Consider the following 26,914-nt stretch of genomic DNA (forward strand, 5'->3'; position numbering starts at 1 on the left):
CTTCTCCCCGCTCTAAAAATAAACAAATAAAATCTAAAAAATTAAGCAATGAATTAATTAACGTAAAGTCTTGAAAAAGGATGCCTCGGGTGCTTAACAAGGTGCTCCCTTCTGCTTTTGTATTTTAAAGCACGGGGGAGGCCATGGCTGGTGTGGCTCAGTGCACCGAGCGCCGGCCTGCAAACCATCAAGGCTGCGGGTTCGATTCCCAGTCAGGGCACATGCCTGGGCTGTGGGCCAGGTCTTTGGGGGGGGGGGGGGCAGGTGAGAGGCAGCCCAAACACATGGATGTTTCTCTCCCTCCCTTTTCCCTTCCTTCCCTTCTTTCTAAAATTAAATAAAATCTTTTATTTAAAAGATAAAAAAAGAACAGGGGAGAATTTGGGTTCTCCGCATGATTCCTCGGAAGAGCAGGGCGGCACAGCAGCGTCACAGTCTGGGGCGGAGAAGACCGGGGGGAAAAGACCGGGGGGAAAACCCACGGGGCAGGGGGCGTGCAGATGAGGCCAGCAGGCCGTGACACCGATGCTCTAAAAGCTGGGTGGGAAGTACATAGGGGCTCATAATGTTTTTTTTAAGATTTTATGTATTTATTTTTAGAGAGGGAAGGGACAGAGAAAGAGAGAAAGAGAAACATCAATGTGCGGTTGCTGGGGGCCGTGGCCTGCAACCCAGGCATGTGCCCTGACTGGGAATCAAACCTGCGACGCTTTGGTTCGAAGCCCGAGCTCAATCCACTGAGCTACGCCAGCCAGGGCTCATAATGTTCTTTTCTTTAAGTACACTGGCACATTTTCTATAAGTAAAGAGTTGGAACAATAATAATTTTTGAAGGCATTAACTGGAAAAAGATGAGGAGAGCCCCAAAGCCCTGGGATTCAATCTCTCCTTTCTACACTGTGACCTTGGGCACCTCGCTTTACCTTCTGAGCTTCAGCTCACTCTTGTGAAAGCGAGTAGTGCGGGGAGTGTAGGAGGCTACACTCTAATCAAATCATCTTTCCAGAAAGGACTCCCTGCCCAGAGGCAAGGGGTGTGGTTAGCAGATGGCTCCCTTTGGAGTCTGCCTCAGCTTTTGAGCCAAGGTCACGGTCTTCTTACAGCAACCCCCAACCAATGACTGAGCAAGATGGTAGCCAAGGTGACAACATCCTGGGCCCATGAATGAGCAAAGCAGCGGTACAAGGGCCTGGTCCGTTTCTGTCCAGTGTGCGACTCCTAGAGTGGGTGACCTTTGCCCTGGAGCTCCCGTTCGGCCTGGGAGAGGTGTCGCCAGGTGGCGTGGTGGCCGGAGGGCTCCCTCTGCCTAATCCCACTTGCTCCCTTTTCCATTCACAGGGGCTGCTTCCCCCATAAAGCTTAGCGCTCCTAACTCCATCTTAGAATTTTCTTCTCTGGGCCTGCCACCGAAAGGCACCTGCCTCACTGGATTCTCGTGAAGAATAAATAAGACGATGGGTGGAAAAACTTTGCACAGCACTGGGGACGTGTTAAGCTCCAGATAATTAGCAAAGTCGATGACAATTATTCAACAGTGTTTATGGCAACAGGGAATGGTGCATGTGAAAATATGAAAAGAACCATGAAGTTTACGTAATTATAAGCTATTCTTATTTTTTTAACCCATAAAGAGAGTGAAGAAGTACAAGGTAGAGAAGAAACTGGAGTTGCTAAAATATATACACGAAAATCCCAGACATTAGTCTAAGAATTAATTAAAAAAAAAAAAAACCTCATTCTAATGACTAGAATGGTACGGTCTAAACTAAAAAAAAAAACACAATATAGCTAATATGATATCATAACTTAAATGTTAACAGGTATTCTAACTTTTGCAACAACAGATGGAAAGTTTCATCTCTTTTTTGGAGGTGGTGGTCGTTTAAATCTATGTGTAGCATTAAACACGTGAGGCTGTTGAGTATTACATAAATTTAACACGGAATTACAGAATTTACAAACCAGGTGAGGTTGACAGGCCAAAAGTTGGCCCCAGTTGGAAGACTAGGGTCAGTCAATATTAAAAACGTGTGTGCACTCTCAGTCAACTCTCTAATACACATGTTTGGCCCTCTGTGATTTTCAAAAGCTTTAAACTAGACACACCATTCGGCCCAAGCTGGTCTAAGTCTACATCACTGAAACAGGAAACAAATATTTCGTTACAAACGCTAGTTCCAGAAGACTTCACACCCACATCTTAAAGTCTAATTAGATTAATTTCCCGGGGAACTCAAGTATTCTCGGTAGCTTGCAATTTTTCAGTGTCAAAATAAAGCCTGATTTTAAAGTGTGGGTGGTGTTGACGAAACATGTATGAGTAATACTTGCAGGAAACACAATATTAGCTTTAGCTAGGGAGGGGGTGCTACCTGACAGGCCCTGCAAAGAAGCACTTTCCCTGTCACACGGACGTGAAGCAGGACTTAAAATGTGTCACCCGGCGAGCACGGACACTCACAAAACCGCCTCATGGCACTGGACACGCAGCCTGACCCACCGGAAAGGCGACTTAAATAAACGTTCGGGACCAGATCTAATGCACACGGTGAAGCCGACAGGCTGATGTGTAAATATCAACCACAAAATCTCCGGGCCTCCCAGCTTATGTTTAATATGTACTAACAGGAAAAGACTGGGCAAAGCTCCTTTCAAGGGGGGGAAAGGGCTGACGAAGTTGAACTTGATTCGATCTGCACTCGATTTCATCTATCATCTGAGGTGGTTCCTCTCGATGCACCACAGTCCCGGATGTGACGTCCCCCCATCGTTCTTGCTACGTTGGTCCCCACATGTGTCTTGGAAGGGTTAAACAGAAAGAGCGGCGGACAGCTGTGAACCGCTCTCCATGTAGTGTTCTGCAGCAAGAAGAGGAAATAAGATAATTCTCCAAAACCTGGAACTATTTATAGTCCATTGCTTCAAGACCAAAGAAGAATCAGTGTCAAGTTTGAACACACTATCAAGTGTTCTACTATAAGCACACGCATACCCATCAGGCATTAGCAGCATGAGCAACAGAACGGACATGAAATCCCCCAGCCCTGTCCTAGAGGTGGAGAAGGCACCAGGCTCGGATAGTCACGGGCAAGGGGTCTACGGGGAAACATCTCTGTACCTTCCACCCAATCTGCCGTGAAACTACAACCACTCTGAAAAATAAAGTCTATCAAAGAGAGAGGGGCCTAGAGTTATAACAAATGAAAAAAATTAAATTTTAAAAAAGAAGTGTACACAGTGCTTACATCCACTCAAGTGCAGAAAGGTGTTAATATTAATCTCCCATTACTTTAAAAAAGCAAATGCTAAAACAAAAGGGGGAGGAAGGATTCATTCATTTACTCAATAAATATTTATCAGACTCCCACGACATGAGTCAGGCATTGTTCTCTGGGCAGTGGGAGGTGACTCTCCCAGCGCTGCTCTCGGGAGCGCATTCCACAGCCGGTCACCGCAGTCAGCGCGGTGCGGAGTGCACAGTGTATGCCCGGCGTTGTCCTGCAGGCACAGGTTTAAAAACAACCTACCTACAGTCGACACAGGTGGGTTTTTACTAAGCGAACCAATCTGTCTTGTTCAGCTCTCTCTGTTCACTTTTTTTTTTCTTTTCATTGACTCCAGAGAGAGGGGGAGGGAGGGAGAAGGAGAGGGAGAGAAACCTCGATGTGTCTGAGATGCCTCTCACACCCCACCCCACCCCCACTGGGGACTAAACCCGCAACCAAGGCACGGGCGGACAGGGAATCGAACCAGCGACCTTTTGATCTGCAGGGCAATGCCCACCCAACTGAGCCATTCTGGCCAAGGCTCTCTGGTCATTTTCTTGCTTTTGGGCTCCTCTGTTTCTTACTAGCACCAAGATAAACAAATAACGATGGCAGCGAGGACACTTGGGAACCAAAGCAGCTTCTGTCGCCCAGTAATTTGCTGCCTGTAAAGATTAGCATGGTTATGAGGAAAGCTAAAATTGCAAATGGATTTATTCTCACTTCACAGCAATGATCAAGCTAATAAAACGTTGACCTGATACTTCCATAACTTGTCACTTCTTTCTAATAAGTAGGTAAGAAAGAAAGAAAAAAAAAAACTTCAAATGTAAGAAACTCTTGCGTTGCCATTTCTCAATGACCAGTCACAACTTCAATAACTCAGTGTGACCTAATTTACCCTGTTATCTTGACTCTTAAGACAAAGTCTTGAGTAAATTCATTGGGTTCTTCTGACAAACCAATGTAAGTCTCTTTCCACTCTGATGTTGTAGGCCAAGGTTAAGACCTCCTTTGTACATCTTTACCAAAATAGGTCAGTATCCTTCAATGTATGTAATGTAACTTAGATTCAGATGGGTGTCTTGCATGTAGTTGCTGCTCAATAAAAATTCTAAAACCTTGATTAAACAGCAAGGTTATGAATAGTTGTACAGAAACAATTTTATTGTAACCCAATCCCTTTAAAACAGCCATTTACACTTTCACCCGATACAAAATAGAAAGCCGCAGTTTAAATACAAACTAAGCCAATAGGCCCTAGCTGGTGTGGCTCAGTGGATTGAGTGCTGGCCAGCAAACCAAAGGGTCGCTGGTTTGATTCCCGGTCAGGGCACATGCCTGGGTTGCGGGCCAGGTCCCCAGTAGGGGGCGCACAAGAGACAACCACACATTGATGTTTCTCCCCCTCTCTCCCTCCCTTCCCCTCTCTCTAAAAATAAATCAATAGAAATCTTTAAATACAAACTAAGCCAATAAAGTCATTACAAATTATGGGTTTTGAGTCCATTTTTATAGTTGTATGATAACTTCCTGACATTTCTAAAAATTTCCTAGAATATGTAGGTTTACTGCTGTACAAGTGTGGGGGGGGCAGGTTTTACCCCCTCCACAAAGCAGGATGTGGGTAGACAGTGAGCCTTTCATGTAAAGTGCACATTAGAAACCTGTAGCTTTTAAAAGTCTGTATGTCATTTCTCAGTGAGCTTATGGGACCAAAAGCTGACCTAAGACTGAAGTTCTCCATGGGATGTAATAGACAGTCAGTAGTGCTATATTCACCTGAGGAGACATAAGATTTTTTTTTTTTTACGTCTATATGGACTTTGAGAAAAGTCCTAAAGTGTGCGGACACCGGAAGCTATTTGTGAGGGTCACGAAACCTGCAACCACCTGGTGCAAATCACTCAGGGCGCCCAAACCACAGCTCCCGTCTCTCTCCATCTAGAAGCGGGACCCGGCCAAGTTATGCCTGAGTGCCCCGTCATCATCTCTGGACACATGTGCACGGCCCCAACGCCACCATTCACGGAAAACCCTCAATTGCTGCCCAGCACCGCCCAGCACCTTGCAGCACACCGCACACCGCACACCGCAGAACTGGAGTTTATTTTTCAGAACCCTTCATGAGTCCTTTTTTTTTTCAATTTCAAATACTCATAACATAAGCCAACTGAAAATAGACATTTTGTTGCCTTCATACTTCTTCGTATTTCACCTTACGACTCAAAGATTTTGCACTTCGCATATTAGTGCAAATAAATGTGTTATTCCTTTCCCTGCATGAAAACTCGAAGCCGCCCCAGGGCCAAAGCCGATACTCCAACGAACGTCTTTGGAAAAACAACAACAGCTCTTCCCTGACACATACTTGCGTATACACAACTGCGAACTGACTCACTCTTCCTCATAAACTTACCAAGCGAAAGACAATGTCAGGCGCTTCACAAACCTCCCTCCTTAAAAATCTTTTCCAGCTTGTGTTATTGTAGAACAGTTCAAGCACAAGCAGTCAAAAGCACAGCGGTCATGCGCCCCCCTGTCCCCGTCACCCAGCTTCAACAATGGCCCGGTCACTCCTGACTGCTTCTCTTTTTTAATAATTTATTTGTCTGTTTGGTCGTTTTGCAGGGAGAGAGGAAGGGAGGGAGCAAGAGAGGGGGAGAAACACCCACTGGTCGCCTCTCGCGCGCCCCCTACGGAACCAAACCTGCACCAAACCTGCAGGCTGTGCAAGCGCCCGGACCCGGGATCCAACAGGTGTCGTCGCGCTTGGGGGGAGGGACGCCCAGCCAAGTGAGCCACACCGGTCAGGGCCTGACGCCTTTCTTCCATCGCGGTGCCGGCCCGCTACCACCCCAGATTCTCTGGAACAAATCTAAGCCTTCGCATCATTCACATATATTCCAGTTCCCGTTTATCTTCAACAGCTCCTCCCCTCCCCTCCACTGCGCCCCCCGCCAAGTGCACGGAAGAACACAGGCCGTTGGGCCTGGTGGATCATTTCCCTTCTCCCCACGGCCACTCCCCTGCCTGGGTCAGCTTCTGTAGCATGCACCAGCGTCGCAGGGGGTGGAATACCCCCGTGTTCGGTCGCTTTAACCACAGCCTAGTTCGCTCAGAAATAGACTATAGTTTTCCCCCCAGAATCCCCTTTTTTTGTTTAAACAAGTGGGGGGGGGGGGAGGTTGTGCCAAAATTTCCATTCTCTTGATAAAAATCACTTCTGATTTGCTCCCCCTCCCCCAGCTAAGCTGAAAACAGCCAAAGGGAGTGGAGCAGGGACAGAAGAGGAAAGAAACACATTTAAAACGGTAGATTCTGCCTAATTAGGTGTGAGCAAATATATTCCAACCATCTGTTATTTTATTTTAAAGAGGAATATTTGTAAACATCAGCCCAAACTCTCGGGTTCCTTTAGACGGAGGGTGTTTATTAAATGGATTATCTTAATTTAAAGGGGCCGTTGCCTTCAGGGTTTTGGTTAATAACCGTAGGTGCTTCTGAGTCTAAGAAATGGTTATATAAGAACAATTAAAGCCAAAAAAAATAATTAAAGGAGGATGCGCTCTGTTCCTATAGCTCTACCCTTGTTTTATTTCGGGGTGAGCCTCCCTGGCCTCAGCTCAGAGAGCAACCACCACCCTACCCTTGCCGCTCCACACTCTTTCCAAATGGAATTCCGAAGAGGCACTTTTGAGTTCATCATGGGAAATGTCTCGTCCGGAGGACGGTTCGGTGCCGTAATTGAGATTTCCTCCACTCCCCCCGCCGGACCCTGCGCTGCCCATCCCTCGCCCAGTGACCTCCCCAGGAATCCAGAGGAAGGCAGGGACGCGAGCCCCATCGCGTCCCCCACAGCCTGCGCTCCCGGGGTGACCTGTGCGCTGCCCGGCATGCCCTGTTCGCCCCGGTGCGGGACGCAGGCTTCCTGGCGCTACGCCGCTGGTTTACGCACCGCACCCCCAGGCCAAGGACCTCTGCCGGGCGCCCCTCGCCGCCAGCCTTCCCCATTTTCAACTGTTTCCTCTGAGCAGTTGAAGAATTATTACCCCGCCAATGCCCCTCTCTGAAGGTGATCCCCCCCGAACTTTCCCCTCCAGGCCAAACGCCGCAGTCCCCGCATCCAAATCAGGATGTGAGCTTCCCACCGAGAGCAATACAAGTGCGCCCCAAACCGCCACAGGTCAGAAAGTCCTCGCCTCTAGAGGGAAGTCGCCGCTTCCCGACCGCGCGCCCCCAAACCCAGGCTGTGGGACCCGGCCCCACCGGGGCCGCCCCGCCCCCGGGAGCAGAGCCCGCTCAGCCGCGCCTCCGCGCGCGGAGAGCAGCCCCAGGAACTCGGGACTGCGCGCCCCAATACCTAACGCGGCCCCCCCAAAGCCGAGGGCTTCCACGCCCCCACCGAAGCCAGATCGCGGCGCCTCGGTTACTCACCCCGAGGGACTGAGGTTCTTCCCTACGTACACCGCTGGCCTCCGGCCGCCTGGGGGACCCAGACCCCGCGCCCCCTGCTCAGGCCGCCGCGAGGACCCACACCCGCTCCCCTCGCCTCGGAAGGGTGAATCCGGCTCGCACCTCCTGCTCCGGCCAAGGCCCGCGAGGGGCCCCCGGACACGCGCGCCACCGCCTCCACCCCGGCAACCCGGCCCGCGTCCCCTGCCCAGGCGCCCCGCGGGCCCAGCCCCTCACTTACCCAGAGCTCGGTACCCCAGCTCATGGTGCAGGGGGCGGGAAGGGGCGCGCCGCGCGGCGGGCGCGGCTCTCCGGTCCCCCTCCCTGGCGATCCCTTCGCCCCTCGAGATCCCCGCGATGGAGGAAAGCCCAGGCCCGCGCAGCCGCCGCGTCCTCCGGCTCGCCGCTGCTCGCCTAGGGTCTCTTCGGGGGCTCCTCCTCCCGGTCGCTCTTCAGCAAAATGGCCCGAGGAAGGAGCAGCCCGGCAGCCGCAGCGCCCGCCAGCCCGCCCCACACCCCGAGAGCGAGGGGAGGGAGTGTGGAGGGCGGGGCGGGGGCGGGGCCACGCGCCGGGGCGGGGCCAGCTGACAGCTCGCGCACGCGCCGCGGCCCACCCTCCCCCAGGTGCCCTCCGCCCAGCGGGCGCGCCGGGGGGTGCGGAAGGACGCCGAGGGTGGCGGGAGGGGTGCCCCCGCCAGGATTTTTTATTACTTAATAGCTGCCGCACTGTCTGCTCTTAGGACAGCCACTCTCCTTTGAACAGAGCCGGCCCCTGTTATTACCGGGGCTCTGCCCGGCCGGAGGTTGCGCCCGCGCGCGCACCGCCGCCGCGCACTGGAGGACGGAGCTCTCCCCCGGCAGCCATTGGCGCCGACCCGAGTCCGCTGGGGTGCGCCTTCCGCACGGCGCGGGAACCGCGGAGGCCCGGGAGCCCTGCAGCGCTGCGCGGTGGGCGTGGGGCCTGGTACGGTGCCGCCTGCACTGTGCAGACAGGGATGTCGGGGCCGGGAGCGATGGAGCAGCTTCAAGTGGCTAGGGAGGGAATCCAGGGGCGCACAACCAGTGATTTCTAATCTGCGAAACCAGTGGTTTCCAACTTGTTCGGCCAAGAAACGGCTCAGCTCAGACGTGGAATCACGTTGCCGCTTAGTGGATAAAAACAAAGGCACTGGGTCCACAGATAAAAGGGTTTGGTGCCAATCCAGCCTCCCTCACCTACTAGCTGGGTGGCCTGGGACAAGGACTCCGCCTCCCGAGAAGCCCAGAGCCCCCGTCTGCCAAATGGAGGTAACGCATCCGCCTCAGCGTTTGCGGCCGAGGATCAGGGAGATAAGCACCTGTTACCTGGCTTCTGTTTGGTAAACTGAGAGCTAGTTTTTAAGTAGGTACTGACTCCATCTCTCTGTATTCCAAAGGTCTACACAAATATTCACGACAAGCTACGGAGAAATGTTGGAGTTTCAAGTCTGTCCTCCGAATCACTAGGCCCTTTCTCCTCAATACTACCGACTTTTCTGAGTAACTAACTGTGGGCTCCTAAAGTGGGTCCCCTTTCAGAAGTATTTCATGATGCATCTCCCCAATACCGACTGCGCCCCCCCCCCCCACTCGCGGCAACCAGTGTATGGTTCTCCCCCATGAAAGGGTGGAGCTGAAAAACCCTTGCAGATAAACCTCCAAGCCCTACTTCCTTTGTTGGGCAGTTAGGATAAATTTAACCTGTCAAAACTGTTTTGGTCTGTCTTTTTTCAGTTTTCTGCCACCCGCTCATTTTTACTGTGTGTTTAAATGTTTTGCTCTCATAGTTACCGGGTCTGGGAACTCTTTACTCCAGAGACACTGAGATATAAAGCAATCAGAACCACCTACCTCCCAAAGCAGATTAATAGCCAGGGTGAGTAGAACGGGCAAGAAATCCAAACAATGCACAGTGAGAAACTGCAAGTGCAAAGCAGGTTATCGCACAAGACCCTGCCTCGGTAATCACCTTGATTTCCCTTCCTGCCAAGGCTTCGCTATTTTTTTTTTTTTTTTCAAATCCAGTGATCTAATCTCTACTCAGTTCTTGGAGGCTTCTCAAAAACAGTGACCACTTGTGAAAATATGTTCATCAAAAGGAGAAGCAACCTGCTGATTTAAAGATGAGAAAGAAGAAGGGGGGAGGAGGAAGGGACAGCAGAATTAAAAGAAAGACCACATAAAGATTTTTAAAAAAACCCTTTTAAGATGGGTAAGCAGGAAATAGTTATAGAAACCCACTAAAAGCCACAGCAGCAGAACTATATGGAATGGGGTTAAAAACCTTTAACTTCTCTAAGTCTGGGTAGTAGCTGGAAAAGATTTGAAAGTGTCAGAATTAAAAAAAAAATAAAGAAGACACCCCTTATCTTGAAGCAATGGAAACAGAGTTTGGGATAAAGATAAATAAGCCAGCAGAGAAAAAGATAAAATTAATTCAGCACAATATTTTTTTTTTAGGAAGAACGAAATCTACTGATTTTTCCTAACAGCACCAGGGAGTGATTCTAAGACAAGGAGCAATCACTGTTAACTGGTGACATGACCTGACATAGTTAGGAATCAGTGTCACAGGAGGTATTCTAAACCCTGTCTATGTAGACACTGGAATTACCTAGGGGTCAGTGTAGGTTATGAACCCCTGTAACACTTCAGTAACATCTCAAAAGCACTGATGTACAAAGTCAGGCAACTGTAATGGTGCTTTACAGGAACACATATTTAATTCAGGGGCTTAGATGTATAGATGTCTGTATCTTTATCTAGCTTTTATCTCTTTGAAAGGAGGTAGCTTTTGTCATTGTTAAATTGGGGTCCTGGTGTTCCACTACCACGTAGGTGTGTGGCCTTCGGCATCTCATTTAAACTCCCCGAACCTCGTTTTCCTTATTCGTAACCCAGGGGCCTCACAGATCTCCATGAGGCCGAAATGAGGAAGCCAGCAGGAGCACAGGCTTAGCGTTGGTCAGATCTGCATAGCTCCGTAGTGCTCTGCTTGAATTATTTTTCTGCTCTAAGCCTGTGTCCTCTGAGAGTGGAAATAATGCTACTTACATCAAAGGCTCCTGCAAAAAATGAAAAGGAAAAAAAAAAACAGACAATGCTTAGCACAGAGAGCACACGTATTTGGTTCTCTTTCCTTTGCTCTTGTTTTCTGGGGGATTTGTACTTATTGTATCAAGGAAATCGATCCTTTAAGCACTTTTGATGCATCAAGACAGCTTGCCTGAACTACAGTCGATTGGCTGTCTTTCGGTGAGGTGCTATGACTATTGAAATTCTCAGGATTTTTGGAAAACATAGCTTCCACATCAGTTTCAGTTTAAAATTCCCCATTTGTTCAGCGTTCAAACTACCTACTTACTAAGGACCCAAGAAAGCAGTCAAGCCCTGGCTGGCGTAGCTCAGTGAATTGAGCGTGGGCTGCGAACCAGTGTCGCAGGTTCGATCCCAGTCAGGGTACATTCCTGGGTTGCAGGCCATGACCCCCAGCAACCGCACATTGATGTTTCTCTCTCTCTATCTCCCTTCCTTCCCTCTCTAAAGATAAATAAATAAAAATTTTTTAAAAAAGAAAGCAGTCAAGTGGAAAGAATCGGACTGGGATCAAGGTGGGGACTCGATGGAGAGGATTTTGAAACTGCAACCAAGTGGCAGGAGGTAGCGCGCCAGCCTCCTAACACTGCGACCACCCTGTGCGCCGGATCACGGAATTCCCCCGGAAGTGTCTAACGACGCGCACAAAACCAGGAACAGCTAGCTGCCCCGAGGCTGAGCAAGCTACACGCTGTTCCACCAAGAATAGGAATGAATCTGAAAATTTCCCTCAACCCGCAGGATTCAGGATGTGTCAGCGCCTCGCTTCTCCACGAAGCTCAACCTCTGCAAGAAAATACCATGGGCTTCCCCCAGGCCCCGGGGAAATGACGTTTCTACTCAGAGAATGAAAGTGACATCTAATTTCTAAATGTACTACTGCCAGGCTCCCATTTGATCCCTGGTCCCCTGTACCCTTTATAGAGGTTTGGGGTCTGAAATATCAACTCTTTGGATGAGAAAACAAGTGACAATCATACCTTATTACAACTGGAGAATTATTAGCCCATTAATTACATGAAAGATTTGTGGACATTTCTAAATGGATGCCAAATATTAATGACAGTAAGCCCAAGTTACAAATTCTGCTACTAGAGGCAAACTTTGGTGGGTCCTGCAAAGTTAGAGGAAGTGGAAAAATGCCCTTGACTAAAAGTCAAGTTTAAGAGATCAGTTTTTCCAGCCCCTCCAGGCCTTTTCAGTCAACACCACGCAGGTTAAGGCCCCTTTGAAATGGTTGCCAGGAAGAAGCAGGCATAACTTGCCCTGTTACTCAACCTTGTCTGTTTCCAGTTACAGTATCGTGAGTATGCAAATAACCTTGCCCTGAAACTCTGGAATCACGTACGTAAATATAATTGCCAACATAGAAGCTTTCACAGAATGTGAAAACTGTCTAAAAAAATACTTCAGTTTAAGTCTTTGCATAGAGTTCCCTTTTTGATTTCTCTCCATTCCAAACTAATGACTGGCACAATATACTTCTCAGGTACCTGAAGGAAGGTATTCCTCCTGAATCTGGATGGATACCGCTGGTATTTAACCCTGTAAAGGTCACATGATCTTTCCAAGTGAAAAGAAGAAATAAGAACCAGCTTTAGGCCCTTGTCAAATTGTTTTCCAGAAACTAAAAGACAGAATTCTATTTCATAAACTATTTGAATGTTTTTTAGTTATATTATTAAATGAAAGTAAGACTACTCCTGACCATTCCCCATTTTGAAAAGCCTATTGCTTTCAAATTTAAATAAGAGATTCTCGAAAATGGTACCTCACTTTAAAAAGTAAACAATACTTCAAAGCCTTGAAAACCGCCTTTAAAAATGAAACTGCATTAAAAATCACCTTTCCCTTTAACAACTAGTTATTTATTTATTTTTTTAAGATTTTATTTATGTTTTTAGAGGGGGGAAGGGAGGGAGAAAGAAAGGGAGAGAAACTTCAATGTGTGGTTGCCTCTCACATGCCCCCCACTGGGGACCTGGAGGGTAACCAACCATGTGCCCTGACCGGGAATTGAACTGGCGACCTTTTGATTTGTAAGCCGGCACTTGATCCACTGAGCCACACCAGCCAGGCCTAACAACTAGCTTTATACTGCAGTGAGAACTGGTTAATGGTCTTTGGTATTTCTCCTGATACCCAGAAGAAAATACCACTTATCTTATACTCCAAGTATGTTCTTTCAACTTGATGATTTTAAAAGTGCTTTCTGAAAATTTCTCTAGAGATTCATTTGATAACACATTAGCTACTCCGATTCTGGGCTTCACTTTTTGAAATAAATTATATGATAAAAATTAGCCACCTATAGTGTGAGAAGCACGGATCCAACTCTCAGGCAGCGAGGTCTCAGTCTTGGGTCTGCACGTGCCCACTGAAGACCACGCCACTGAATGTGTGAACCTGAGCGAGTCCTCTGAGTTCCTCGGGTTTGTTTTCCTATCTGTTGGTTATCTAAGGACGCTTCCCGCCTAACGTGCAAATGCATTTTTTACACCTAGGTAGGACAGACTGAGTGCTGGGCTTTGTGCACGGGAGCTGGGTCATGGAGAAACCAGTAACCCACCCTTGAATAGATTCATCTAACCAAGTCTCATCTTTAAAAAAGGATTACAATACCTTATGAGGCTTTTGTGATGTTGAAAGAGATGATGTCTATATAAAGTACTTAGCAGAATATTTGGCAAATTTAATCACTAAATAAATATATTTGATTATTTATGCTGTGTGGACTCACAAAATAATAGCTTCTTTATCTGTATGACAAGTCTGTTCAGATGTAGGATTACATATTGGTAATATATGGTCAGAACTCAGAGGTTCGAGAACGAAGGGATATTCTCCCCCACCTAGTAAACGCTGCCCTTCTGTATTCCTGGAATCACCTTAGTGCCCACTTTTGTCCTTGCAGAGGGTGTGACAGGGCCTGTATATTATTGGGTGCTTTTTAAATGTGGCTTTTCTTTAAAGATTTTATTTATTTACTTAAAAAAAAGATTTTATTTATTTTTATTTTTAGAGAGGAAAGGGAGGGAGAGAGAGAGAGAGAGAGAGAGAGAGAGAGAGAGAGGGAGAGAAACATCAATGTGCGGTTGCTGGGGGTCATGGTCTGCAACCCAGGCACGTACCCTGACTAGGAATTGAACCTGCAACACTTTGGTTCACAGCCCGCACTATTTACTTCTTAAAGAGAGGGAAAAGGAGGGAGAAAGAGAAGGAGAGAAATATCAACATGCAAGAAATTCATTGATCAGTTGCTTCCTGCATGTCCCCAACTGGGGAACCTGGCCCACAACGCAGGCATGTGCCCTGACCAGGAATTGAACCTGTGACCCTTTGGTTCACAAGCGGGTGCTCGATCCACTGAGCCACATCAGCCAGGGCTTGCTTCACCTTCTTCTTATTTTTTAAAAAAATATTTATTTATTTATTTATATTTTTAGAGAGGGAAGGGAGAGAGAGAAAAACATCAATGTGCGGTTGCTGGGGGTCATGGCCTGCAACCCAGGTATGTACCCTGACTGGGAATCGAACCTGCAATGCTTTGGTTCACAGCCCGCTCTCAATCCACTGAGCTACGCCAGCCAGGGCCTTCTTTTAACTCAAGGGAAGAATTCATTGATTCACAATAGTATTACTAAGATTGTACACAGCTAAAAAATGTCTAGGATCCTCCCTTTCTCCCACCCTCCACCCCTATTCTATATTTTCCCAATGGTTTTTTTTAACCTGAGTGCAGCACTTGAACTCCATTAAAATATATCATCTTAATTTCAGTTTCCAGTTCCAGTTAAAAGCTGTAAGAATCTGATTCTGTCATAAAATACGCTTGTACACTGACAATCCAGAAATTCCGGTGGTTTTTACTTTCTCTTTAGCTTCAACGACTTCACACAGAAAGCATGCATTACTTGTGTGTGGTGTGCTGAAAAAAAAATATCTGAAAACTAAATAAATCTAGCTAGTTCACTGGCAACTTAAATAAGCATGGTCTTCCATAGCTCCTTAATGAAAACGGTGAGAGGAGGGAACCAACCACTGAACCCTTTCCTTAAAGACCTCACAGCCTTGGGTGTCCCAGCAGGTAGGTAGCTCTGCCAGTTGGAGCGCTCATCAGACGGGCCTGTCCAGGGTCAGGGCGCATATAAGAATTAACCAATGAATGCATTAACTGGAACGAAACTGATGTTTCTCTAAAATCAACAAATTAAAAAAAAACTTTCCCCATAAAACCCACCAATGAGAAGGAAAGAAAAAATGTTGACACTGTGACTCTGGTGGTCGGCTGAAATCGCACGAGGCAACACAGTAGTTAAAAAGATGCCATGTGGTTCCCAGCTTAACTGGGTACAAACTTCATGTCTGAGCCTGTTTGCTTACCTGTAAAGTGGGGATAATACCACCTACCTCCTACCACATTCGGTTGTTTCAAGGACTAAACGCAATAATGCATACAAAAGGCCTAGCCAAGTGCCTAGTGAGGGCTTTAATACATCGTATTACTGCAACGATTTCGTTTGAAATTTGAGTGTGAAGTGTCTCAAAAAAAAAAATTCAAGGGACCCATGAGAAGCCAGGAACTCGGTATTTTCCACCGAGTCCACGCCGCTTATGTGATCAGTTCAATCAAGCGCCAGGCAAGGCGCTGTAGCCGGTTTTAAGACATCCCCACCCTTGCCAGAGCCGGGGTCCCTCCCGGGTTAGGGGTCTCGCAGGCCCAAAGTCGCTCTCCTAGCTCCCCGGGTCGTAGGTGCTGTCGCACTGTTTCCATGACAGCCGCCACAGAGTCCCCTCATCTGGGCGTTCCACCTGCTCTGGTTAAACCGAAGGTCGGCACCGGGCAGGCCGAAAGAAGGAGCCCTCGGCGAACTGTCCAGCTATACGTTCAAAGAGAAAGGCCACAGGCACCGCGCAGTTTGCCGCCGAGACGCCCGCTTCCGCCCCCTTCCGGCGGCCGCTGCCCTTTAAACCGGAAGTGGTCATAGGGAGAGGAAGCAGCTGGTGATGCTGGAACAAACATGGCCGCCCGGGCGCCCGTCGGCCCCTCGGGCTCCAGCTGTCCTCGGCGGGTCGCGGGCTTCTGGTTTCTTTCGCTGCTGGGGTTGCTGCAGCTCCTGCCGGAGCCCGGCCTGGGCCGCGTTCACCACCTGGCGCTCAAGGTAAGGCCGCCAGACCCGGGCGCGGCCGGGGGGCGGAGGCCGAGGCCCCTCCCCCGGGGCTGGAGGCAACTTTGGCCCGGAGCGGGGACCCTCTGAGCGATTGCCCCCCACCCTTTTCCCCCGGCGCGGCCCCTCTGAGATAGGGGTGTGTTGGGAACTGTGGGGATGGCGGGGAACTTCGCGCCGTCTGGAAGGGACAGCAAGATTCAAGCTGACAGAAATGAAGGGGAGAACTGCGGGGAAACTCCTAAGGACTCGGGAGGCCGCGCTTGCGATCCCTGCTGGCTTCCCCAGGTGCCTCGCTGTCAGGAGCCAGCTCCTCTTCCTCCCTTCTCAGCTTCGACTTTTGTCTCTGACTTCTCTGGCCCGCGGTGTCCGCTCTTCCATCCCCTGGTGCCTGGCGATTTGGAGATAACGCGAAATCTTAGCTTCAGTTTCCGGGTTCGGCTTACGGCGCTCTCGGGATGATCTAAGTGGGGATCCCCAGGGGAAATTGCAAGTTTCGCTTCAAACACAGGACCGAGCATTGAAATATGTGTATCTAATGAAAGGGCCTTTTTATCCTTCGCTCCTGTTATTGCCTGTCTAGGGAAGAGGTTTATAATAGGCCTAGAATGATCCTCTGGACCTAGCTTTGTAACTCACAGCTACAAGCCATCAAAAAGCTAAAACAGGCGGTTCAGCAGGTTAATATATCTGGAGAATAGAAAAGTAAATCGTTATGACTGAAATATTTGCATATGATTTTCATAATATGCAGTTTTCAAAGAAGTCATGGGATTGTAGAGAGTTAGTCTTATTAAAACTCTTAACTTAAATTTTGGGAACGGAGAGTTTAAAAAATACAGAATCCGCTAAAAAGCCTGGCCAGATGCATACATCATACTCTTGAGTCTGTAAATAAAAATTATCTTGATTAAAACTGTTCTCAACTGCCGGGAGCTAGGTGAGTCTTGACTCCTTTTGGGAATCTGGTAAAAGCTGTAGAACCGCTCCCTGGAAAAGTGCCAGTAAAAGCTTAGGCAAAATTTTCTTGGAATTTGTAGGGCTCTACAGTCCTCCTGAAGCTTGTCTGTAGGCCCTGTCCCCCTGGCTTATGGCACCAAGTTCAGAACACCTGATCTTTAAAATTCTTTACGTTTATAGTTCAGGATCCTGAGTCTTAGATTAAGTAATACTAGAGACAAAGCTAGTAATGGGGCACGCTGGATCATGTCTCTTGGCTTCCAACACAGTCCTCTTTGGTACATTTCTAGAATTAAAATATCGAGTGACATCATTAGGTAAATATTGACTATTGGTATACGCAGATTGCAAGAATATACTAACCTCAGTGGTAGAAGCAAACTGAATGGGACAATTCTGGTGATTGATTTCTCCCTATTGTGCTAAGATACTTAATGTTTTTAATCTTTGCAACATGTCGCTTAAGTAATCTTAAAGTAGATTCTAATGTCTTGCTCGAGCAAATGGAAATCACCTGAATAGAGCCTGTGAGCATCAACATTAGATTTTCTTGTTTTGCTTTGAGACTGAAAGAAATAGGAGACTTGGTCCGGTTATAGACCCAGACTGGCAAGAATAACATGTAGAGAGGTCACTGCGTACCGGAAATATACATTGATCTTTTAATAAACTTCTTATCATAGAGAATTTCAAACACATACCCAAACATAGACTGGCGCTCGATCCACTGAGCCACACCAGCTAGGGCAAAATATTTTATTTACTTTTTAGAGAGAGGAGAAGGGGTGGAGAGAAACACAGACTGGTTGTCTCTTACATGCCCCCAGCTGGGAGACTTGGCCCACAACCCAGGCATGTGCCCTGACTGGGAATCGAACTGGAGACCTTTTGGTTCACAGGCTAGAGCTCAATCCACTGAGCCACAGCAGCCAGGGCAGATACCTTACCTTTTTAAAATAACTTTATTGAGGTGTATTTTGCACACTATAAAAATTGCCTATTTTAAGTGTGCGATTCAGTGATTGTTAGTAAAGTTACTAACTTGTACAACTATCACCACGATCCAGCCATAGAACATTTCCATCACCCCGTGAGAGACCCCTTGTGCTGGTGTACGATTATTCCCACCCCAGCCTCAGGCAGCCGCTGGTCTGCTTTCTGTCTCTGTTGATTTGCCCTCTGGTATTTCCTGTAAATGGAATCAGAGTATGTGGTCTTTTTGTGTCTGGCTCCTCTTACATATGTCTTTGAAGTTCACTCATGTTGTATCATGTATTAGCAACTTACTCCTTCTAATGGCTAGATAGTATTTCATGGTATGGATATACTGCGTTTTGCTTGGCCATTCACCAGCTGACAGACATTGGGGTTTCCAGTTTTGGTCATTGTGAGTGGTGCTGCTACCAGCGTCCATGTGTAAGTCTTGGTGGGGACATATGTGTTCGCTTTGGGGGGGTGATTCCTAGGAGCGGAGCAGGATTGCTGGGTTATATGGTGGGTTTACATTTAATTCCTTGAGGTATGACTGATACACAGCATCACATTAGTTTCAGCTGTGCAGCAGAGTGATTTGACATTTGTACACGTTGCACGTGGTCATCACACCAACTCCGGTCACCTTCGCAGCCTTACATAGTTAGCATTCCCCATGCTGTGCGTTACATCGCTGGCTTTTTTATTTTATAACTGGAAGTTTATACTTAATTCGTTCCACTCTTCCAGCCCCCCCGGCCACTCCCCGGGCAACCTGCAGTCTGTACCTGTGAGTCTGGGTTTTTGTTTGTGTGTTTTGCTTTTACAATGAATTAATTAATTAAATTATTTAGAGAGAAGGTAAGGGAGGAGAAAGATAAACGTCAGTGTGGTTGCCTTCCACGTGCCCCCTACTGGGGACCTGGCCTACAACCCAGGCATGTGCCCTGATTGGGAATTGAACTGGTGACCCTTTGGTTTTCAGGCTGGCGCTCAATCCACTGAGCCACCCCAGCCAGGGCTATATACATTTAACTTTTTAATAAACTACCATACTACTTTTTTTTACATACATGTGAAAGTGACTATGCCATTTTACATTCCTAGCAATTTATGAAGGCTCCCCCCTTTTTTTTATCTTCACCCAAGGATATGTTTATTGATTTTCTTTTTTAATCCTCACTGGAGGGTATGCTTATTGATTTGAGAGGGAGAAGAAGAGAGGGAGAGGGAGAGGGAGGGAGGGGAACATCTCTGAGAGAGAAACATCCACCAGTTGCCTCCCGTACAAGCCCCCCGCCTAGGGGACCAAACCTGCAGTGCAGGTGTACCCCCTGACTGGGGATGGAGCCCTCGGCCTTTCAGTTTATGGGAGGATACTCCAACCAACTGAGCCCTGTCCACCAGGGCTGAATTTTTATTTTTATTTTTTAGAGAAAAAGAGGACGGGGGAGAGAGAGAAACATCAATGGGTTGCCTCCAGTATATGCCCCCGACTGGAGATCAAACCCGCAACCTAGGTGTGCCCTGACTGGGAATCGAACCCATAGTCTTTTGGTGCACCGGATGAGGCTCCAGCCAGTTGAGCCACCCAGCCAGGCCTGAGTGTTCCCTGTTCTGCACGTTGTGCCAACATGCCCAGTGACTGTGGGGATGCAAGGAGTCCTGAACCCTTTAGGACAGGATGAGACAAGGAAGATTTCCTGTGAGGGGTAACATCTGGGCTGAAGCTTCGAGAAAGAGTTTACACGTTAGGAAAGGAATTGGCCAAGAGAAGCATATGGAGAGAGTAGAACAGTCCAGTTAAAGGGGCCAGCCTAAACATGGTGGCAGGAAGTCACCCACTGGGCCTGATGCTGGTGGACGAGGAGTGGAGCGCAGCCCTGGCCGGGTAGCTCAGGTGGTTAGAGCATCGTCCCCGCACACCGAGGCTGCAGGTTCCATCCCCAGTCAGGGTGCATTCTAGCACCAACCAACAAACCCATAAATAAGTGGAACCACAAATCAGTGTTTCTTTTCTCTTTCTCCCCACGCCTCACCTTGCCCTTCTTCCTACTTCCCCCTCCTTCCACTCTCTGCCTGAAATCAGGACGTAAAAAGGGTGAGTGCGGAGCAGAGACGTGGAGAGGCAGCCCTTTACGACATGTGGAGGCATTCGAGTCCCCGTTGTCCAGCTTTGGGTAGCCCTGAAGTTTTGGGGTTTCTTTTTTAAGATTTTATTTATTTATTTTTAGAGAGAAGGGAAGGGAGGGAGAAAGGGAGAGAAACATTGATGCATAAGAGACATATTGATTGGTTGCCTCTCTCACGCCCCCAAACGGGGACCTGTCCTGCAACCCAGGCGTGTGCCCTGACCAGGAATTGAACCAGCGACCTTTCAGTTCACAGGTTGGCACTCAGTCCACTGAGCCCCACCAGCCGGGGCAGATTTGCATTTTAGGTAGATTTCTCTGGGAGCTCAATCAGAAGGCAAGACTGGAGGAAGCAAGGGACCAGCCAGGTTATAGACATATATCCTAGGCGTGAGATCAGGGACCAAAGCAGGGTACCGGGGAGAAGGGAGAAGAGAGGACAGACCTCCAAGCTCCTTAGAGGGTACACGAGGGGCAGGTGTAAGGGCGAGGGGGGAGGTGAGGCACAGGTTGCTGGCAGAGGGGGCTGCGGGTGCCACTGCCCCAGAGGCCGTGGGAGGACAGGAACAGGAGGGGCGAGATGCGCTCTCACTGCCCGTGTGACTAAGGAGTCGGGGAGGGAGCGCGAGCGGGATGCGCGTTCACCCTCAGAGTGTAGACCTGCGCCCCCGCCCTCCCACTCCTGCTCGCGCTGGAAGGGTCAAGTTGGGGGTGTGACCGTGTGGCATACTTTGCGGGATGGGAAGGGCAGTTCCGTTAGCACAGCTGAATTACCCCTTTTTCTCGTGTTGAACCCACAGAGTGAGACGGCGTGGTTGGGCCCGAGCACGTGCTGCTTTTTGGTTGGTCTGTGTGGCCAGAGGCAGCCGGTCCCCATTTGTGGGAGCCCAGCCAGTGTGGACACGCAGATTGGTCTGGGCCGCCCTTGGCGGTCTGCCTTCTCCTGTGTGCTTCCGTGCGGCAGAGCAGGGTGGTCCCTGGCGCTCTGGAGGTCACGCTGACACCAGTGCCTGGCCCCTTGGACTAAAGAGACCCCCTAACCTCGGTATCCATGATCTGTTATAGTCACTGTAGGGTTTCATCTCCCGGAAGTACGAATACCTGTTAAACATCTGTTCTTTGGCGTGTATCTGTAAACACACACCATGTCTTTCTTGAGTGACCCCTGTTGGACGGCACCTGTGCCAGTGTGCTCTCTCCTGAGATTTCTGGTACAGAGTAATCACATCTCTGATTTTCTTAATGAAATAGCCCTGGAACATTCCAAAGATTGTTGTATATTTTTTCCACCTTTATCGCCCTCTCCCCCACCCCTTCCCCTGCTGCTACTGTTGTAGATTTTGGCTTTGGTTTCTCTCTCCCCAGTGCAGAATAGTAAACACGTTGGCTATTCTTTTTTAACTGAGAGGAAAAAGTTGGGGTCGGGAAACATTGCCTGGCCTGCACAGCAGGTCGTGTCTTCCTTTCTTTCACCCCTCCAGCTGGAGAGTGATGACAAATACGCGTGGACCGGGTGGTTGAGCACTGGGACACTCCTCTGTGAATGACCGAGAACATGCGTATGTGTCTGGGTTGACTAGTGGCCCCTAAGGTTAATGTCCACCTAGAACCTCAGAGTGTGGCCTCACTGGAGACCTGGTCTTGCAGATGTGAGTAGTTAAGGTTGAGTCATACTGTGTTAGGATCGGCCCTAATTCCACCATGACCTGTGTCCTTACGCTGTGACGAGGAGACACATGCAGAGGGAAGGAGGCCACCTGAAGTCGAAAGGACAGAACGGAGTGGTGCAGCCTCGAACCAGGAACACCAGAGATTAGGAGCAACCACTAGAAGCTCAAAAGAGGCGAGGAGGAATTTTTCCCTGGAGCCCTCAAGGGAAGACAGTTGTGCCTGCACCTCGGGACCCCCAGCCCCCAGACTGGGAGAGCCCGACTTCCTGTTGTGTTCAAGCCCCCCAGCCCCGGGGACCTGATACGGCCTAGAGTAAACTGCACTTCAAAGCTCTGCCTTCACAGCAGCTCTGTTCTCAAGCAGTGACTTCCAGAGAGCGTCTTCAGCAGCGTAGTGACGTTCGTAAGCAGGAAACCAGATCTCTCCCGGTGGGCGCGCTCTAGACTCGCTGCCCTCGCCCAGGGTCCGCCAGACCTCACCGGCCTCACGCCAGCGGCTGTGGTCTTTCCTCTCCAGAGTTTCTCTGTCCGCCGGAAGCGGCCGGAGAGCTCCCTTCAGTGCAGACTGACTTCTCGCTGTGTGTGTGTGTTCTTGAGTGCTGGTAAAGCATCCGTGGTGGTGGACAGAAAGTTGCGTGCAAGAGAAAACGGGGTGCGGCCGAGAAGAAAGTTGCACTCGTAATTAAGACCTGAAACTACATTTCAAGTAAGTTTTTTTGGGTGCCATTTTGGGTTAGAATTTTAGAGGTAATTTCAGGACCGTGTAAATGGAACTGCTCCTTCACCGTGAAGCGAGAGGTCGGCGCTGCCCCCGGGGAGAAACAAGGTGCCGGCCGGATAAAACCAGGTGGAGGGCCGGGTTCGGCCCGCGGGCCTCGTGTGTGCCACCCGTGCTCTGTGATAAACCAGGTGTGCATTAATTCAGATTTCATCACCATCATCCACCTAATGCTTAGTTCCTTGTTTGGATTAGTACCCAGGAGATTATAATTATGTTAGGGCCATTCATGTTTCCACTTATTTCAGATAATACAAGCCTGCTTAGGAAAGCCAGGAAAAACGACACGTTTTTACAACCAACCATATAAATATATACCTGGGAACAGCTCTGTATTTTATGTTCCTGTAACCTTGACTTCTCGGGGATGAATAATCTTGTTTAATTAACTTGATAAGCAGTTTACTGCGATTAGGAATATAGCCTGTTATTATGGTTATTTTTTTAAAGCCCTTATCAGATACATACTGAGATAGTAATAGATGAAATCATAGGATATTTGGGATTGTCTCTAAATACTTGAGATTGGGGGTGGGGAGGAGTTTAAAGGGACAAAATTGACCACGGGTTGATTGTTCGAAATTTTCTATAATAAAAACTTTTTTAAACAAACAAAAGATATACCATTTATTTGGTTGTAAAAGTAAATATAGCCCTGGCTGGCGTAGCTCAGTGGATGGAGCACGGGCTGGGAACCAAAGTGTCCCAGGTTCGATTCCCAGCCAGGGTACATGCCTGGGTTGCAGGCCATAACCCCCAGCAACCGCACATTGATGTTTCTCTCTCTCTCTCTATCTCCCTTCCCTCTCTAAAAATAAGTAAATAAAATCTTTAAAAAAAAAAAAGTAAATATAAGGTGATTAAGAACACAGGGTTGGGGCTTAAACAAACCCGGGTTAGGATACTGGCTCTGCCACCTACTAACACTATGCTTTAAGCAAGTTTTATCACTCTGAGCCTCTGTTTCTTTATCTCTAAAATGGGCATAATAACCCCTGTCTCCGAGTGTTGTCATAAGAATGAGTGGCAGCAAGTAGAGCAAGCGCTGGCACCCTCTGGACTCCGGGTGAAGCAGACAGGCATCGCTGCCGTGTCAGGGCTGCGGAGGCGACGGGGTGGCCGCTGAAAATGCGGCGGCGGCGGCGGCGGCACTGGTGGGCTGTGTCCGATGCTGTCATCCCGCGCCACTCGGGCAACTCCTCCTTGCCCGTGTCTCCTTTGGTCTGCCGGCCAGGGACTGAGAGTGCCCCTTCCGGGGGACACTCGCATCTGGAGGGGCAGCTGTGAGTGCTGACACTTCTGTCGCCCCCACGCCCACCCGTCCCCGATGCTGGCTGGCGCTCTCTGGGCGCGGTCGGGGCATGTCCCCGGAGTGCCCAGCTGGCTCTCTGGCTTCCCCGGGGTGGGAAGAGAGGTGTTCTTGGCCCTGGACAGTTAGGACTGGCTGCTGGAGACTTCTTTCTGTGACCGAGTGTTTTTCTTTCTTCCTTTTTTAAAAAAAAGATTTTACTTGCTTATTTTCAGAGAGAGGGGAAAGTAGAGAGAGAAAGGGAGAGACTCCCACGCCCCCAGCTGGGGACCTGGCCCGCAAACCAGGCACGTGCCCCGCTGGGAATTGAACCCGCAACCCTTTGGCTCACAGGCCGTCGCTCAGCACACTGAGCCACACCAGCCAGGGATGAGTCTTTTTCATTCTTTGGGCCTCAGCCATTAGTGGTGTTTTATAAATATTGATTTATTTACATTAAGTTGAATCAAAGTGAATGAGTAATTAGAATGTGTGACTTGGCTTTGGCTGTCCCATTTTTAGCCTTAAGATTTCTGTATGCCTGTGGTTTGTATAGTGAGATATACAGGAGGGGCACAAGTGGGTTGGCAGTTGTGAGCATGTGAGAGTTTATCCTTGTATTATTAATTGTACTGTTTTCCATACAAACAACTCTCTACCTGCTTTTGCCCACCCGTGTACAAGGTCACTTCTCTGCATCCATCAGAAGTGGTGACATTGTAACTTAAGTGGGGATGGGGCACAGGTAGGTGAAGCTCTTCCGTGTATTACTGGCAGCTGGTAATACATTTAAAAAAGATTGATTTTTGGTCATTTGTTAGAAACTTAGAAAATATAAAAAATATAAAGAGGGAATTGTTACTATCCCATTGGTAACTAATCTTTTCATATTTGATGAGTTTCTTTCACATCTGTTGTAAATGAATAAATAAGTGTAAATATTTAGCCTTTTAACTTTAAAAAAATTCAGCTCTTACTATATATAGTTTGGATTCTGCTCTTTGCATTTAATATTTTTCCAGCTTTTTTTCCTTTTTTAATTTTTTTCTTTATATTTTTCCAACTTTATTGAGGTATAATTAACAAATAAAAGTTGCATTTAAGACATACAGTGTGATAGTTTGATATACATGTACATTGCGAAATGATTACCACAGTCAAGCAATTAACATGTCCATTTCCTCACATAGCTGCCTTCTTTTTTGGTGAGAACAATGAAGCAGATTTTAAGTATACAGTACAATATTGTTAACTGTGGTTACTGTGGTATATGTTAGATCTAAGAAATTATTCATGCTGCCTATCTGAAACTGTGTACCCTTTTTTAAATGAGATTTTTATTGACTTACTTTTAGAGGAAGGGGAAGGGAGGGAGAGAAACCCCAACCAGTCGCCTCTCGCGCTGAGCCACACCGACCCCGCCTGAGACTCCGTGCCCTGGACTGGCACCCCCATCTCCTCGCTCGGCACCCCCATCTCCCCGCACGGTCCTCTCCCACCCCGCCCTCGGCAACCACCGCTTTGTTCTCCGCCTCTGAGGACCTGAGGTCTTTCCATTCCACGTACAGGTCGGGGCATGCAGTGTCTGCCTTCCTGGGCCTGGCCTGGTTCCCTTAGCCTAACGTCTTCCTTACAGTGTCGTCCCTGTCACGGGCGATAGGGGCTCCTGCTCTTTGAGGCCGAGTAACCCTTCGTGTGTGTGTGTGTTTGTGTGTGTGTGTGTGTGCACCCGCGCACGTTTCCTTGTTCGTCCCTGGATGGCCCCCCAGGTGGTGTTGGTGTCCGGGCTGCTGCGGGTGGCGCTGCAGTGGACGTGGGGTACAGCCGTCTTCCTGAGGTAGTGATTTTATTGCTTTTGGGTGGGTGCCCAGAAGTGGGATTTCTGGATCATATGGTAGTTCTACTTTTAATTTCTTGAGGGACCTACATACTGTTTTCTACAGCTGTTCCAGTTTACATTCTCATCAACAGTGCATAAGGGTTCTGCATATTCTCCATATTCTCATAATGCTTGTTCTTTGACTTTTTGATAATAGCCATTCTAACAGGTGGGAGGTGCCTTTCCTTCATGATTAGTGATGTTGAACGACTTTTCACATACTTGTGGGGCATTTGTATGTCTTTTAAGAAATGTCTATTCAGATGCTTTGTCCATTTTTAAGTCAGGTTACTGTATTTTTAGGACCATAAGATGCACCTAGGTTTTAGAGGAGGAAATTAGGGGAAAAATTTGAAGCAAAAAAATGTGGTGAAATATTTACTAAACTGTGACCCCACTCCACTGCCATCGCGCGCCCCCCCCCCCATGAGCCAGGTAAGTGACACTCAGACTATAGGACGCACCCCAGCTTTCCTCCCAAATGGGGGGGTGCGTCTCATAGTTCAAAAAATAAGGTATTTGTTTTCTTGCTATTGAGTTGAATTCCTTCTGTGTTTTGGATATTAACCCTTTGTCAGATTGCACAATTTGCAGGTATTTTCTCTCATCTTGTGGGTCGTCTCTTCACTGCGTTGTTTCCTCTGCCCTGCAGAAGCTTTTCAGCTTGGTGCAGTCCCGTTTGTTTTAATTTTGCTTTCGTTACCTGTGCTTTTATCTCTCCGCAGAATCATTGCTTGGACCAATGTCAAGAAGCTTTTTCAAGTGGTGTTGCCATTTCAGATCTTATATTTAAATCTTGAATCCCTTTTGAGTTGATTTTGGTATATGGTGTGGGGTAAGGGTCAGGTTCATTTCAGGCGTGTGGGTGTCCAGTTTTCCTGACCCCACATACTGAGGACAGTGTTCTTTCCTCACTGTGCGCTCGGTGCCTCTGTGGGAAGCTGGCTGGCTGTGCATGCGGGACTTGCTTCTGGGCTCTCTGTTTGGTTCCGTTGCCCTGCGGCAGCGATTTCCCGTCTTTTTTCTTTCCATGGCACACGTAAACACTAAAATTCTGTGGCACACTAAAGAATATATTTTTTGCCAATCTGCCAAAAAGCAGGTATAATTTGTATTTATTCACACTGGACAGCTGTTGTTGTATTGGCTGTTGTCATGTTTTCTCTTTGACAATTTAAGGGAAATTAAGTCAGTGCCCTTGACTAAATAAATAGGTATTGCATGTTTTAAAA

General features: G+C 48.2%; 2 protein-coding genes and 2 long non-coding RNA genes across 23 annotated transcripts in view; 3 read left to right on the plus strand and 1 right to left on the minus strand.

Annotated features, from left to right (window-relative positions):
* FNBP1 (formin binding protein 1) overlaps window positions 1–8,240 on the minus strand; it is a 115,391-nt gene extending 107,151 nt beyond the window's left edge. For all 19 annotated transcript variants that reach the window (XM_028525748.2, XM_036022359.1, XM_036022358.1 and 16 more), the window contains exon 1: window positions 7,963–8,240. In XM_028525748.2, coding sequence (XP_028381549.1) covers window positions 7,963–7,986 — 24 coding nt within the window. In that variant the 5' untranslated portion in view covers window positions 7,987–8,240. The remainder of the gene's footprint in view (window positions 1–7,962) is intronic.
* A 77-nt stretch (window positions 8,241–8,317) lies between these two features.
* Window positions 8,318–9,449, plus strand: LOC118499830. The gene is made up of 2 exons (XR_004902380.1): window positions 8,318–9,008; window positions 9,137–9,449. It is a non-coding gene; the product is annotated as an uncharacterized LOC118499830 (long non-coding RNA).
* Window positions 9,450–14,435: 4,986 nt separating this feature from the next.
* LOC118499831 lies at window positions 14,436–15,391 on the plus strand. Its single transcript, XR_004902381.1, has 2 exons — window positions 14,436–14,753; window positions 14,804–15,391. It is a non-coding gene; the product is annotated as an uncharacterized LOC118499831 (long non-coding RNA).
* A 424-nt stretch (window positions 15,392–15,815) lies between these two features.
* The window catches only part of GPR107 (G protein-coupled receptor 107), a 50,987-nt gene continuing 39,888 nt past the window's right edge, over window positions 15,816–26,914 (plus strand). The window contains exon 1 of one of the 2 annotated variants that reach the window (XM_036022373.1): window positions 15,816–15,997. In XM_036022373.1, coding sequence (XP_035878266.1) covers window positions 15,857–15,997 — 141 coding nt within the window. In that variant the 5' untranslated portion in view covers window positions 15,816–15,856. The remainder of the gene's footprint in view (window positions 15,998–26,914) is intronic. The other variant, XM_028517690.2, reaches the window with a different exon arrangement.

This window comes from Phyllostomus discolor, chromosome 3, assembly GCF_004126475.2.
Source record: "Phyllostomus discolor isolate MPI-MPIP mPhyDis1 chromosome 3, mPhyDis1.pri.v3, whole genome shotgun sequence".
Classification (NCBI taxonomy): Eukaryota; Metazoa; Chordata; class Mammalia; order Chiroptera; family Phyllostomidae; genus Phyllostomus; species Phyllostomus discolor.